General features: G+C 37.3%; 1 protein-coding gene across 1 annotated transcript in view; it reads left to right on the top strand.

Moving 5' to 3' along the window:
- The window catches only part of farsb (phenylalanyl-tRNA synthetase subunit beta), a 66,269-nt gene extending 51,909 nt beyond the window's left edge, over positions 1-14,360 (top strand). Inside the window, exons 16-17 of the mRNA XM_039755957.1 lie at positions 3,757-3,909; positions 13,776-14,360. Of these exons, the coding sequence (XP_039611891.1) occupies positions 3,757-3,909; positions 13,776-13,927 (305 nt within the window). The 3' untranslated portion in view covers positions 13,928-14,360. The remainder of the gene's footprint in view (positions 1-3,756; positions 3,910-13,775) is intronic.
- The last annotated feature ends 278 nt before the right edge of the window (positions 14,361-14,638 follow it).

Here is a 14,638-nt window from a genome sequence, read left to right as displayed (position 1 = left end):
CTCAGCCAAAGATAAACAAGAGCGGTTCTCAAATTTTTTCATGTGACTCTATATATATATATATATATATATATATATATATATATATATACACACACACACAGACTAGGGGGATATGTATGTATGTGTGTGTGTGTGTGTGTGTGTGTGTGTGTATATATATATATATATATATGTGTGTGTGTACAGTTAGGACTTCAGCTTTAATTTAGTGCGTTGAACAAAAAGATTGCATAAAAATGTGAGGCAACTAAAGCATTTTTTAACAAAATTCCTTAATTTCAGGAACTCAAAAGTAATTTGACAAATTAAATAACTAGACATATAAAATGTTCATTTCTAATACTTGGTTGAAAACCCTTTTCTAGTAATGACAGTCTGAAGTCTTGAACTCATGGACATCACCAGATGCTGGGTTTCCTCCTCTTTAATGCTCTGCCAGGCCTTCACTGCAGCGGCTTTCAGTTGCTGTTTATTTGTGGGCCTTTCTATCTGAAGTTTAGTCTTCAACAAGTGAAATGCATGCTCAATTGGGTTAAGATCAGGTGACTGACTTGGCCATTCAAGAATTTTCCACTTATTTGCTTTAATAAACTCCTGGGTTGCTTTGGCTGTATGTTTTGGGTCATTGTCTATCTGTATCATGAAACGCCGCCCAATCAATTTGACTGCATTTAGCTGGATTTGAGCAGACAGTATGTCTCTGAACACCTCAGAATTCATTCGGCTGCTTCTGTCCTGTGTCACATCATCAATAAACACTAGTGTCCCAGTGCCACTGGCAGCCATGCACACCCAAGCCATCACACTGCCTCCACCGTGTTTTACAGATGATGTGGTATGCCTTCTCCATACTTTTTTTCTTGCCATCATTCTGGTAGAGGTTGATCTTGGTTTCATCTGTCCAAAGACTGTTTTTTCCAGAACCGTGCTCGCTTTTTTAGATGTTCTTTAGCAAAGTCCAATCTAGCCTTTCTATTCTTGACGCTTAAGAATGGCTTGCACCTTGCAGTGCACCCTCTGTATTTACTTTCATGCACTCTCGTAATATTGTAGCAATTTCTCGAATGGGTTTTTTCTGTTTTCGAAGCTTAAGGATGGCTTCTTTCACCTGCATGGAGAGCTTCTTTGACCACATGTTGTCTGTTCACAGCAAAATCTTCCACATGCAAGCACCACACCTCAAATCAACTCCAGGCCTTTTATCTGCTTAATTGATAATGACATAACGACGGACTTGCCCACACCTGCCCATGAAATAGCCTTTGAGTCAATTGTCCAATTACTGTTTAGCCCCTGAAATTGACATACATATATTGTATTTATATTGTGAGAGACGGCATGTTGGGATTGGCAGCCCAGCCGGGGTTGATCTGGGATTCTTACCTGGCCGGAATGCCAGTATCATGGAAGGACAGAGAAGGCAATATATTCAGGTCATTGTCTCCCCCTTACATGGTAAGTGGCAGCGTCCCTGGGCTACGGTACCCCTGCAGATACTCACAGGGCAACATGGGAATTACAGTTCTTGGGTCAGCCCTGTTGCATTCCTGGTGGCATGCTAGGGGGCACTGAAGGGACTAGAAAGCCCTACCTTGTGTGATTTCAAATGTACCTGTAAGTACTCAGAAGAAACAGTTTCGGAACACTTCTTCCATAAAGAGACCCAGAGTTCGGAGGAACAAGACAAAGCCTAACATGAAATGTATATGTGTATATATAGGTAAAATTCTGTCACAACAAACTCCCAGGGACCTAAAAAATATTTCATCAGGAGCCGAATCATCCTTTTCTTCTTCATATTGTGAGGTTTCTGAATTCTTTACAGACCATCAATGTGTCAAAGAAAGAGAACATCTAACTCACATATATATAGCTCTATGTGTTGTACTAAGGAATCCATTCCCAGACAGGTTTATCCATTCCCGGGAATTTGGGAATCCTGCATGTCATTCCCGGGATGACACAGTGCACGGGCATCTCACATGTGAACGGTTTTAGAACAACCGACACTTATTTTTAATAAAACTACTGCAGCATGTTGACACCAATAAAAGACTAACCTTATCTACAAGCAGTTCATGCTGTCATAGAAGTACATGTACCTAGTTGAGGGGGTGCCCAATGTGTCAATCGCGATCGACCGGTAGATCGCAAAGGCAGTGCAGGTAGATCGTGTTGCATTCAAAAGAAATTTTTTTAAACGTTAGTCTATCATATATCCTCCCTATGGCATTTGCCACTTGATTGACATACAGGGCAGCCAGTCTGATATCTCCTTTCTTCTAAGACACTGATCACCCGCATGCACGATCAAACGCGCGAGCTACTGCAAAACTCTGGCTGTGATCTAGTTAGCCTTCCAATTTATATCGACTAAAGAAGGGATTTTTAAAAAATTGTTTGGGGAAGGTATGGGCTTTATGTGTAATTTGAAGAGGATTTTTTTCTTTCACAATGTCACAACCGAAGTGCCTTTGTCTGATCTGTCAGTCTATCATTGCTATTCCAAAGAAGGAAAATGTGGAAAGGCACTTTCGAACTGTTCATAAAAACTACGAAACTGACTTCCTTCCGAAAAGCGATCTGAAAAAGAGAAAAGAGAGGGAACTAAAATTGCAGTTAATCGGACAGCCGTCATTTTTCACTCAGCTGAATTCAAAAGCTCCTTGACTGCATTATTCGGCTTTACTTATTTATGCGAGTCAGCCTTTTCCCACATGAAGATTATTAAATCCAAATACTGTAGTGACCATAAATGTATTGAATTGTTATTGTGCTATAAAGGTTATTCAGTTATGCATATATATATATATATATATATATATATATATATATATATATATATATATATATATATATATACACACTTTTTAATGTAGGTAGATCATTTCGACCTGGTTATTTTTAAAAGTAGCTCGCAAGCCGAAAAACTGTGGGCATCCCTGATCTAGTTAGTTGCGGTAATAAGAGCGTAGAAAGCATAACTTGTCCAGCCTGCGGTCGTCCAGGCGAGAGAGTACTTCGTGCAGAGTACGCCAGCTGCTGAGAAAGCACGCTTTGCCTCCACTGAAGTAGGCAGCACAGTCATCAGATACAGATACACTTGTTCTAAACAAAGCCCGCGCTTGCCGTTGCTGTGAAACACCGCCATTTCAGCTGTTAGTGATGCATCCAGTTTGTTGTCATCATTCTGTGACGGCAAGTTTCTTGGCACAGATAATGAGGATGCAACAGACTGACGCATTGCAATTTCAAGTTTATATTCAAAGCTGTTGTTTGACAGACATCAATGAAGTCCTCAGTTTTCAACTACAGCATAACTCTGTTATTTCTTGATCGATTTTACACTTTTACACGCTATATATGCGAACTTGGCCATTCCCTGGAATTACAGCAATTGGATTCCCTGTGTTGTACTCACGAATAACAATCTCAAATGAATAAGGACAAGTCTCATCTTCACTTTGCTGTTTTGCAGTCAGCATGTGCAGCAAGCATTACAGTTTCGTTGTAATACATACTACAGTGACTTACAAGATAAGTTAAAGGATGGAATAAATTTTTATTAAATTGTATTAAATACTGTATATATTAAATATGCGTGTGTATATACATATACCTATGCTTATTTGTATATGTAAATATTGTTATATATAAATAAAATTCTGAAGTAGAGATGCTCCTGTTGGTAATTAAATTGAATGTTTGAATGTTATTTATGTTGTTAAGAATATTTTCTGTTTACTTTTGAAGATGTTGGAGCAAAAAATAACCGGCGTCTCTGTGCTGTATATTACAACAAGAGCCCAGGGTTTGAAGTCATCCATGGTCTATTGGACAGAATTATGCAGCTTTTAGATATAAAGCCTGGCAAAGAGCAGGGATACTACATTCAAGCTGCTGAAGGTAAGACATCCTTTTTTTTCTTTTATATCAGTTTGAGTTTTTAACATGTGAGCCTGATATAATTTCATGTGACACAAGAGGTATGTTAATCTTCAGAGGTCAGAGAAGGATTCCTGCATCCTAAAATATACTTCAGTTAATCTATTTGTCTCTCTCTCTTTGTGAATTGCCAAATAGTTATTTTGAAGATGTACACACATTATTATTTTTCAGGGTGATAGTGGCTGGAAACTGTGATATTTAGTAAAGTATAAAACAAATAACATTCATGGTACAAAATGCAAATATTTTGTTAAGTAAGTTTGTTATGAAAAAGACAATTGTGTTGAATTCAGAATAACTGCACTTAAAAAATATTATTGTATAAACCGCAAATGTCTTTTTTAATATACTCATACAAGAATATTATATTTTGAAAGACTATTTTAAAACCTTGATTAGAATTTTGTATAATTTATTTGGGGGTATTTGACACATTGAAAGAAATCAGTGATTCTTTTGGACTGTTAAACAGAATTAGTCCGGACCCAGACAGACACAGGACACACAGAGGTCCCAAAACACACGTTTATTTTTTATCTTCTTTTACAGCACCATGCATAATCACCCATAGCACTATTGCTCTGCACTTTTCCCTCTTTGTCCTTCTCTTTGTCTTTTCTACTTCTTCTCTACCACTCTCACTGCTCCACTCGCAAGCTCTATCCTCTGCCTCCTGACTCCGGCTTCCCAAATGGAGTGAGGCAGCCCCTTTTATGTTGCACCCAGATGTGCTCCAGGTGCTTCCTGATGCTCTTCCTACACCACTTCCTGTTGTGGCAGAAGTGCAGCAGTCCAGGGCTCCAGAATTGTACAGGCTCCCCCTAGTCGCGACCATGTGCCCCAACAGGGCTAAGCTTCCATGCCTGGGAAAGTTAACGCATTAACGTTTGTGATTAATGTGGCCTGTTTAACGCATTTCAAAATATTGTTGCATCCAGGGCTGGCATCGAGGCAAGTGCTGCAGCCAGTGCTTTGGTCAGGATGGCATTTTCATGTGTTTTTTTTTTAACATTATGAAACAATAATGCAAATAATTTAAATGTGTACCTAAAGAATTACATACACGATCAGTACTACCTTTTAATATTTTATGAAATAAAATTTTAATTGAAAGCTTTAACATTTTGTATTAAACAGTTCAGAACAATACACCGGACGTCGGTACGTAGCACTGGTGTTCATTTTCTTGATTTATACATACTGACATAGGTGGACTTTTACGGCAGTTCTCGTTCAGTGCTAGTGAAAAGTTACATAGGTAAAAAATATACTGTCTCTTTTTTTTCATTTCATGTTCCTGTAAGAAGATCAAATTATATCACAAAGATAACTTAGTTAATAAGTTATCTTTGAGTGGCACTAAAACCAACATAAGTCTCTAGTAATTCTGTATTTAACTTGCTGGTCTGCCAGGTAGCTTACAGTGCTGACTACCCTTATATAATGACAAAATTCTACTAAACAGAAGTGTAGTGATTATCCCTACTCATGTTTCAAGTTTGAAGTATCTTTGCTAATTTATGCAAAGAATGCAACATGACTATCCAAGTAATACACTGTGTTAGTTTTTAAGTGAGATAGCAGCTACAGAGATATTTTTCAGTATGTCAGGAACAACAGTGTAGGTAGAGCAGTGTTGTCCAGTCACTTTTTGTAACCTAAAAAATCCTCAGGCATGATGCTACCAAACACAAAAGCAGTAAATCTCTTAGATGTGCTAAACTCTCTGTAAAACGGTGATCACAGAGCTGCTTTTATGTCCGCTTCTCCAGGTGGTCCTATCCTTCTCAGACAGGTCTCAATCACCTGAGGAGCATGTCCCAGTGGCATTACACTGTTATTTCCACAGCCCAGCAGTTGACAAACACTCATGTAGAGTATAATCATCAAGACGCTGACGGTGATGAACTATTGAGGATAGTATTTGTGGAGTTTTAACACAAGTTTGCTCATTTAAGAGAGGCTTATTTTTTCAGTTAAATGACTTTGTATCCACTTCTGAAGAGTGAACAGTAATTTTGATTGTTTAATTTTTACTTTGACACGTATGTGTTTAATATGCTATGCCAATTGAGAATTAAGACATTGGCCTCGTTTTGTTATTGCCTTCTTTTCAACTTGCCTTTTAGAAAGGCATTCAAATTCAGGTTGTACTTGCTCAAGTAGTATTTTCTTAAAAGTTCAGGTTTAACGTCATTGATAAAGTTTAAACTATGCCATTATTTTTTAATTCCTTTCTGTTATTGATTAAATGTGTGATTCAGTGTGTATTTACTTAATGAGATATGTATTAATATTATAATTACATATTTTAATGTTAGATGTGATTAGTCGTGATTATATATAATATGTGTATGTTTGTATGTGTGTGTGTGTGTATAGTGATATATTGTGATAGTGTGATACATTAATATATTAGCTGAAATATCCTCAGGCTTTTCCAATAATAGATGCTGACTTGCTTACGCAGAGGATATGACTCATGCTCATAAATACAGACACAGAGACACACTCAAGGATCTACAGATTTCAGATTTTAGAATAATAGCATGTCCAAATCCAAAACAGTCAACGTTCAGGTTTTCTTTCTGGGTAAGGACCTGAAAATTGAGGGTTTTGGATTTGTGATTTTCAGTCAGTGATTTAAAATTAATTTAAAAAAATCAAATAGTTCCTATGATGATAATTAGCTGGGAGTATTGTGGGAGAATGTGACACATCCTGGATCACTGTGACTTTCTTGCATTTGAATAAGCCTTCATACTGCTTCATACTGCATTGTTTTATCAGTGAAGAAAATAAACAGAAGTGTTTTACTGGTTATATACATTTTACAGAACACACATTAACATGTTAAGGTAAGGTCTGTACAGTGTTTAGAACATTCAGGATTAGTGTATCGATGTGTGCATAGCCACATTTGTGTTTGGGGTTGATGTGTTTAAAAAAAAAAAAAAAAAATTATTGTAGTTTTAAAACGAAACCACCTACCTCCTCTTGAAAAACCCTTGTAGCAGATTTTATTTTACACTGTCTGCCAGCTGTTACATGCTGTAGACTGAATTATGGTGTTCATTTAAAATTGCTGCTGTTATAATAAATGTTGAAAACTGCTCTTCAAGGTCATGCACACAGAAAGGCCCTTGGATCTGTGAAGGGTCCATTATCTAATCGATCGCAAGGCTCTAAAGTTAGGACCGTTTTCTTCTGTGCCTGTCTGCATATACAGATGCCTCTGTGGTGATGTTCCAAGAAATGCAGATTATTACTATCAGGAAGTAGTGATTGACAGATGCAGTACACAGTAAGTCTTAGTATATGGAAACTGAACATTTTTCAGGACAGTTACAGTCTAATCTTCACTTCAGAGAAATAACTAACTATGCTTTTTCATCACAGTACTTGCATCAGGGAGTTTTTATTGCCCTAGATGCATTTTTCTAAGAAGATGAAGGGTATTTGGGGAGATTGAATTCCTAGTGTCATAGTGGTTTTTAAATTATATCTATACTTTAGTAATTAAATAACACCCTTTCTCAATTTTATTATAAATATTATTATCAATTTAATATTATTAATCCCCTCTATTGCTTTAGGCAATGGTATTTGATCATAGAACACAAAACACCAGGAAAAAAAATTAAATAATAACAGATTACTTGTCAAAGATGTGCAATGATGAAAATAATGAAGAAAATGTTAAGCTATTTATGACAAAAAACAGCACATAAAATAAAGATTGATTTGATCTTATGACATTGGAGACATTTAGCAAAATCTCAGCAGAAATTGTGCTTACTGGGTATGCTTTTCCTATATCTCCCAATTCCTCGATCATCTTAAGAATTAAGTATTTCTATATTATCATATTGTGTCCTCATTCAGTTGCTCATGCTTGAGTATTTTTGTTCATTTTACCACTGATTATGTATTGCTGGATGGTATTTCTAAGTATTGGAGCAAACAATATCTCAAAACACAGTTTCCATGATTTTTTTTTATAACTGTCAGTCACCAGTTTTGTAAAGTATGTTACATAAATGCACTGTAACAAATAAAAATACATTCATTAACTAAATTCCTGCAGTGTAATTTTATTTACTACGGTCAGCACATTCAACACCAATAGAAATCAAGTTGCACTCTGCTCCCGATATGACCCTTAATTAAATGTGACCCTTCTGGATTTTAATGAAGAACATTATCTCAACTTTAGTGTTGCATCATTGTTTGCATGCTGGCCTTGCTATTTTGTTCGTTCACTGCGTTCAGGACGTGTGGTTTGGTGCCATATGCTGCCTGCTAAGTTCTTTGACAGGTCTGCTTAGAGGTCCTAACCCCCGATGCTCATAATTAGACACCTGTATGTGAACACAGCTGTTCAGTGATGTGGGTGAAATTGCGATGTTCCTCTAAGCTTTTACTGTTGTAAGTTGACCCCAGATTTATGGAGTTTCGCCAGAATATTGGAAAGATGGTCAGTGATGGTGGTCATCCAGGGGGGGAAACACATGATGGGAATCCTTTTAAAAACTTCAATATGGAAGTGGATGGTTTGTAACAGGCGTGACAGGTTAGATGTAGTCTAGAGGTCGGCAGCAGTGTCTCCAGAGAGTTAGGAAAGTGTCCAGTCTTCTAACTCAGGAAGGGCGAGGTCTGCTTTGAAGCAATATCGTTACAGTTGATGGTATTAGATCGTCAAGGTTCTCTTTGGAAATGAGACCTTTTGCTCATATGTAATCCAGTAATTAAAGACACACTGTTTTGGAAGATTTAGACTTGGTGACTTTCTTTGGAATCTGTGCAAATTGTTTATACTTCAGGCCACAATACAAGCTGTAATTGCTGTGGGTGGAAGAATGTCAGATATAGATCAGCCAGCTGGTGTCTGGGATGGAACCAAATCACATTTTATTGTCCTGTACTGACAAATAATTATGGTATTGTCCATGTACTGGAATGGAAAAAGTATTTCAGAAAATTAGGTGCAGTCTTTTAGGAATTTCTGTTAAATTTGCATAAATGTTACCTTCTTGATATTCGTAATGTACTATATACTCTGTGTTTTACACAAAATGATATAGTGGTGCAGTGCTTAGTGCGGCAGTACTGGGTTAGAATCCTGGCACTTTTACTGTCCTATTCTTCCTGTGTTCATATCCCAGTGATTTGTGTGAATATCTGATTGGCAACTCTGAACTGCAGCTTCTTACAGACCTGAAATAGATAAGTGGGTAGGCAAACGCATGTGTAGATGGATAACAAAATATGAAATTATCAGATTAAAAAAGAAATTTATACTTTAGAAAAATGCCAATATTTGCATTTACAAGATGTCACTTTGACATCAGGTAAAGCATTTTGAGCTCCATTGTTTGTATGAAAATGTGCTATATAAGTAAATGTTGTTATTGTCGTTGTATTGAAACAATATTAACTGAGCAATCACGAAACATTTTAGTCATCTCCATCCATCCTCACAGTGACAATCAAAGGTATATCATAGAACTAGCACATGTCGCAATACAACATAGGTTGTTCCAAGTATCAACGGATACAAGTACCACTAGAACACAGACCAGATTAACTGTATAATGAGTTTTAAAAATGTAAACAATTAAATAAAGAAAATGAAAAGTAGATAAGAGATCATTTTTGTTTGTTGATTTCATGGAATAGATGAAAAAAAATGCAGATTGGATTTTCCAGCATTGTTGTTCTCTACCGCTTTCCACTGAGGAGATTTGTGAATAAAATCTTACAAAACAGAGGCGCATTTACTAATGTAATTAAATAATTAATTAATGTAATTAAAAAAAAGCCCTAAATAAATAAAAACAATACAAGTTCTATCCATATTGCTGCTGCTTTGTTTGGGCCCAGTCAAGATGGTCAGAGTAAGAGTGAAAAGGAAAGTTGACAGTGTGACTGAGCTTTGTTTGACTCAATTGAACTTCTTTTTTTTGACCCGGTTGACATAGCTGACACTGGCTCTTATGGTACGAGTTTTGCTGTCATGCATTGTCTGTTTTTTATTTGCCTTAATTTCTCTCCAGTCAGACCCTCTGTTATAGACATAATCAGCCTTTTGTTCTACAGTCCTCTGTACTGTTTTTCAAAGTGATATAAAACATCTACAGTTTAATTTATCTGCTTGGCAGACACTTTTATCCAAAGCAACTTCACAAAAGCGGTATACATAATCGAGTAACATTAGGCTGGGGCCTGTTTGTTCAGCAAGTGTAGTAGGAAAGGCAACAAAAGTTGATTGCCACAAATGAAAAGATGTAATAACTAATAAATGTACAATTCTATATTAACAATTAATAAAGCAATTAAACTTAATGTAACAACAAATAAACCAACTTTTTTTTTTCTCTCAACCAATCAGTTTTCTTAAATGCTTTGAGTGAGTCAGCGTTACGGATGAAGGTGGGAAGCTCATTCCACCAACTAGGAACTGTACAGGAAAAGTCTGGATTTAGACTTGATACCACACAGAAGCAGCATCACCAGATGCTGTTCACTGGCAGACCTGAGTAGGCGAGAAGGAGCATAGCACCTCACCAGTGTTTCTGTATATGCAGGTTCTGACCCATTGATTGCTCTGTAGGTGAGCATGAGGGATTTGAACTTAGTGTGATGCTACAGGGAGCCAAAGTAATGACCTGAAGAGTGGTGTGACTTGCCTGTCTCAGCTGGTTAAATATAAGACTACGTTCTGGACCATCTGCAGCTGCTTGATAGCACATGCGGGCACTCCTGTCAGAAGCGAGTTGCAGTTGTCCAAATATGACAAGATAAAAGCCTGGACATGTGCTGCATACTTTGTCAGATAAGGTCTGATCTTGCAGGTGTAGTACAGAGTGAACCTGCACGAACGAGAAATGGTAGAAATGTGGTCAGAAAAAGCTGCTCATCAATCACTACTCCAAGTTTGCATACTGACTTGGCAGGTGTTAGCAACAGTGAGCCAAAGCAGTAGGGAGATGGTAAGCTGAATACAACTAGCTGTCCGGGATCACAAGAAGCTTGGTTGTTGCCAGGTTGAGCTGCAGATGGTGGTCCTTCACCCAGGTTGAGATATCAATAAGATATGCAGAGACTCTAGGTGATACCATATTGTCCTCCGCAGGGAACAACAGGTATTGCTGTGTATCATTGGCATAGCATTGATAGGAGAACCTATGGGATTGGATGATGGGGCCCAGCAAGGTAGTAAACAGAAAGAGAAAAGTAATGGACCCAGCACTGATACTTGGTGCACCCCTGTGCATGTCTGGTGTGCCTTTGGCAACTCTCCTCGCCAGGACACACTGTAGGATCTGCCAAAGATGTAGCACTGTAACCGTCTGAGAGCAGTCCCAGTGATGCCGGGGTCAGATAGGGTGGCAAGAAGGATGTTGTGGTTGACGGTTTTGAAGGCATAGGAGAGGTGTAGAAAGATCAGGATTGCTGATGTGTTGGTAGCTTTAGCCAATTTTAGCTGGTTGACCACAGTTAGTAGATCCATCTTATTCAAGTAGTTCTTGTTGAAGCCAAACTGGTTGGTATTGAGAACAAAGAACATGTCAGTGAATGTTAAGAGAGTGCAGCACCGTGGCAAAGTGGGTATAGCTGGCACAACCCAGAGGTTAGGTTAAGTTTAGCCGACACGTTCTCGCACTTTGAGGGGCATTTAGTTAGCTGGCGTCCCTAAACCTCAGAAGTGTGTATTTGTATCTGTGGTGGTCGGCACCCAGGACTGTTGCCCCTCTCCCAGGTGGGTTGGTCTCTTGTACAAATTGCTGCTGAGGTAAGTTGCTGGTAAAGGAAATAGCTAGATGGGTGAACATGTTAAGTAACATAAAATAAACATTGAATACTTATTTATCTAATAACATTCTACTAAATATATCTGACTGAGGCAAAACAGAAATAGCTAGCAAGCCTTCTGGCCATTATGTCTTTTCTGACAAATGTATGTTCAGAATCATACTTTTTAAGAGCTGCATTTTTTAAGTTATTAAACATACTACTTTTTACTAGCTTCCTAAGATGTGTTTGGCTCTTGAAATGTGTTGGACTGCTTGCAAGTTGTGATTTAGTATGCAAACATTTTACTAAATAATTAAAATGATAAAAAAAATTGCAGTTATTTTAAAATAAAATGGTGTATGCTATATATTTACTTCTCTGTAGTAGGGCTTCCACTGAATACCTCATTGTACACATTATTACTGTTCTATAAAGAATTCTGTGTTTGCAAAGGAACACAATAAGAAAAAAGCACAAAGAAGAAAAACAATGTGATTATTGAGTGCAGGCGAGACTGTATTAGGTCTTTGGCGCTCAATTGGGCTGAAAATGTGTTAAAGAGCAGATACTTGAGTGGATTACAGAACAAAGGAGGCCTTTTTCATCAAAGGGATGGTCTTGGTTCATCTCTGAGAGGCTATTGCAGGTTTCAGAAGAGCTTGCAGAAGGTATTATTTAACTACTCGCTGGCATGTCTGAGCCCTGGAGTTCAGCAGCAATGAAAAAAGTTTGACCTGCAGAGTCACATGCTGACCTGTCTTTACTGCAGTTTATTGAAATCGTCTATTATCTGTGCTGGGGGGAGGAGACGGTTGATTTGGAGTCTTTTAATAGCAGGGTCAAATATCAAAATGAAGCCAAATTTCAGCTTGAAATTTCTTTCTAGATGTAATCTGTAGCTGTTAGTACAGGGTTACTTACAGCCATTAGCTCATGTATGTATAGGCAAAGCAGTTTAAAAGTAGCAAATGTGCAGTTTATGTTTCAACTTTTTAAGTTTATCTGCTGCATATTTCCTTCTTAGAAAAACCCAGTGTGTGTCAAGAGCGAGTCAGCTGCTCCATATTATGCACTCTATTTTTCAATTCCCTTTTAAAGTGTATGCTTTGTTAAGTTTATACATATTTATACTCCTGTCTTTCTGTACACACACATATACTATTTGTTTATTTATCCATCTATCATCATACAATGCATTATCTATCTATGATATAGTACATTATCTATCTGTCTGTCTGTCTATCATCATATAGTACATTATCTATCTATCTATCCATCCTCTTCCTACCTATACCATTGCTACTTTTATATATGTTTCTGAAGTCTCCTTCTTATCCTTCTGTTACAGTGCGGCATAGTGGTTAAGGTTTGTGGACTTCAGCCCCAGTGGTTGTGGGTTCAAATGTTGCTACTTGGCACTGTGCGACTATGTGCAAGCCACTTCACCTGCCTGTACTGCATCTGGGGGAAAAAGAAAACAAAAAGTGTAACCATTTGTATTCTAGACGTTGAAGGTTTCCTTGGATAAAGGCATCAGCCAAACAAGTTAATGTACTTGTAAACTTGTTTAGTGCTTTCTTATATCTCTCATACCTTTTTGCCCCTCCCTGATGTATTTAGAAATGTGTCATCTCGGTTATCATCTGACAGATTTGTAAGTTGAAGCTATATTTTAATATATTTTTTAAGGGCTTCTTACAGTATGTGGGATATAAGGAAAAGGGCCTGAAATGTGTTGTGCAAAGCAAGTCATCATTTGCTCTCATACTCTGTACAGGCGTTGGCCAAACCTGCATGTGTAATAACTTCTAGAAGCCTCTGTAATTTTAATTTGCTATAAGACATTGAAATTTGAGGCATTATTAAAATGATTTTGTTACGTGAGCAGCCTTAAATGGTATCATTGTTTATTTCATGTTCTTATGGGAAAAGCACTATGTAAATAAAATGTATTATTATTGTTATTATTATTATACAGTTTTCCACTGATCTTTTTCTCTTTGTCTCTCTGCTGTTTTTTCGGATAGATGCCACATTTTTTCCTGGCAGATGTGCTGAGATTTTGGCTCTCGGACAGAGCGTAGGGAAGCTTGGAGTCCTTCATCCTGATGTCATCAGCAAATTTGAACTGACTATGCCCTGCTCCGCCTTGGACATTGACATTGAGCCCTTTCTGTGATGGATGGTGCAATGATATGATTTAAAAAGAAAAGAAACACAACTTCTTTGCCTTGCCCTTCATTTCCCTTTCCTTCACCGAAGAGCTTGATAGCATCAGTCTCATATTTTTAAATATTTAATAGGGCCCAGGAATACTATGTCTAGTGCTGCGGTTAAACATATCCTCTGTGCTCTGTCAGGGCCAGTCTGTGAAATGTGATAGGTTACTGTTTAGTGGAAAGCTCCAGCCAGGACAGAAATAAACCAGTATTGCATTTTATTTTATTAGCAAAGTAAACCATATCATAAGAGCAATCAGGGGGCTTAGGAAATGGTTTGAGGAAGGTCACTTTTCACTGTATATTTATGCTTTTGAAACATCCACTTCTAATTACATGTACTGTAATCATGATGGCTTTAAAAAAAAAACATTAAATGAATACAATGTAATAGAACAGACTCTTGTTTTAAGTCAGATATACACGTTGAATTGCTGTTTATTTTAAAATGTAATTCAAATAATTCAGGAGAATGGCAGCCTTCTGAATTCAGTGTATTATTAATTTCAAACATTATTTCATTTTTACTTGACTTATTTGGTGCAAGTACTGAGTATACAACAGTGGTGAAAAGGGATTCAGATATTATTTTAAATATACTCAGAATATAAGATATGCTGGGAGCAACAAAACAATTTATTAAAGTCATTGTATATGATCTGTAAAAAAGG

This window comes from Polypterus senegalus, chromosome 1 (genome assembly GCF_016835505.1).
Source record: "Polypterus senegalus isolate Bchr_013 chromosome 1, ASM1683550v1, whole genome shotgun sequence".
NCBI lineage: Eukaryota > Metazoa > Chordata > Cladistia > Polypteriformes > Polypteridae > Polypterus > Polypterus senegalus.
Note: the sequence above shows the minus strand (reverse complement) of the source record. Positions and strands in the feature narration are given on the sequence as shown.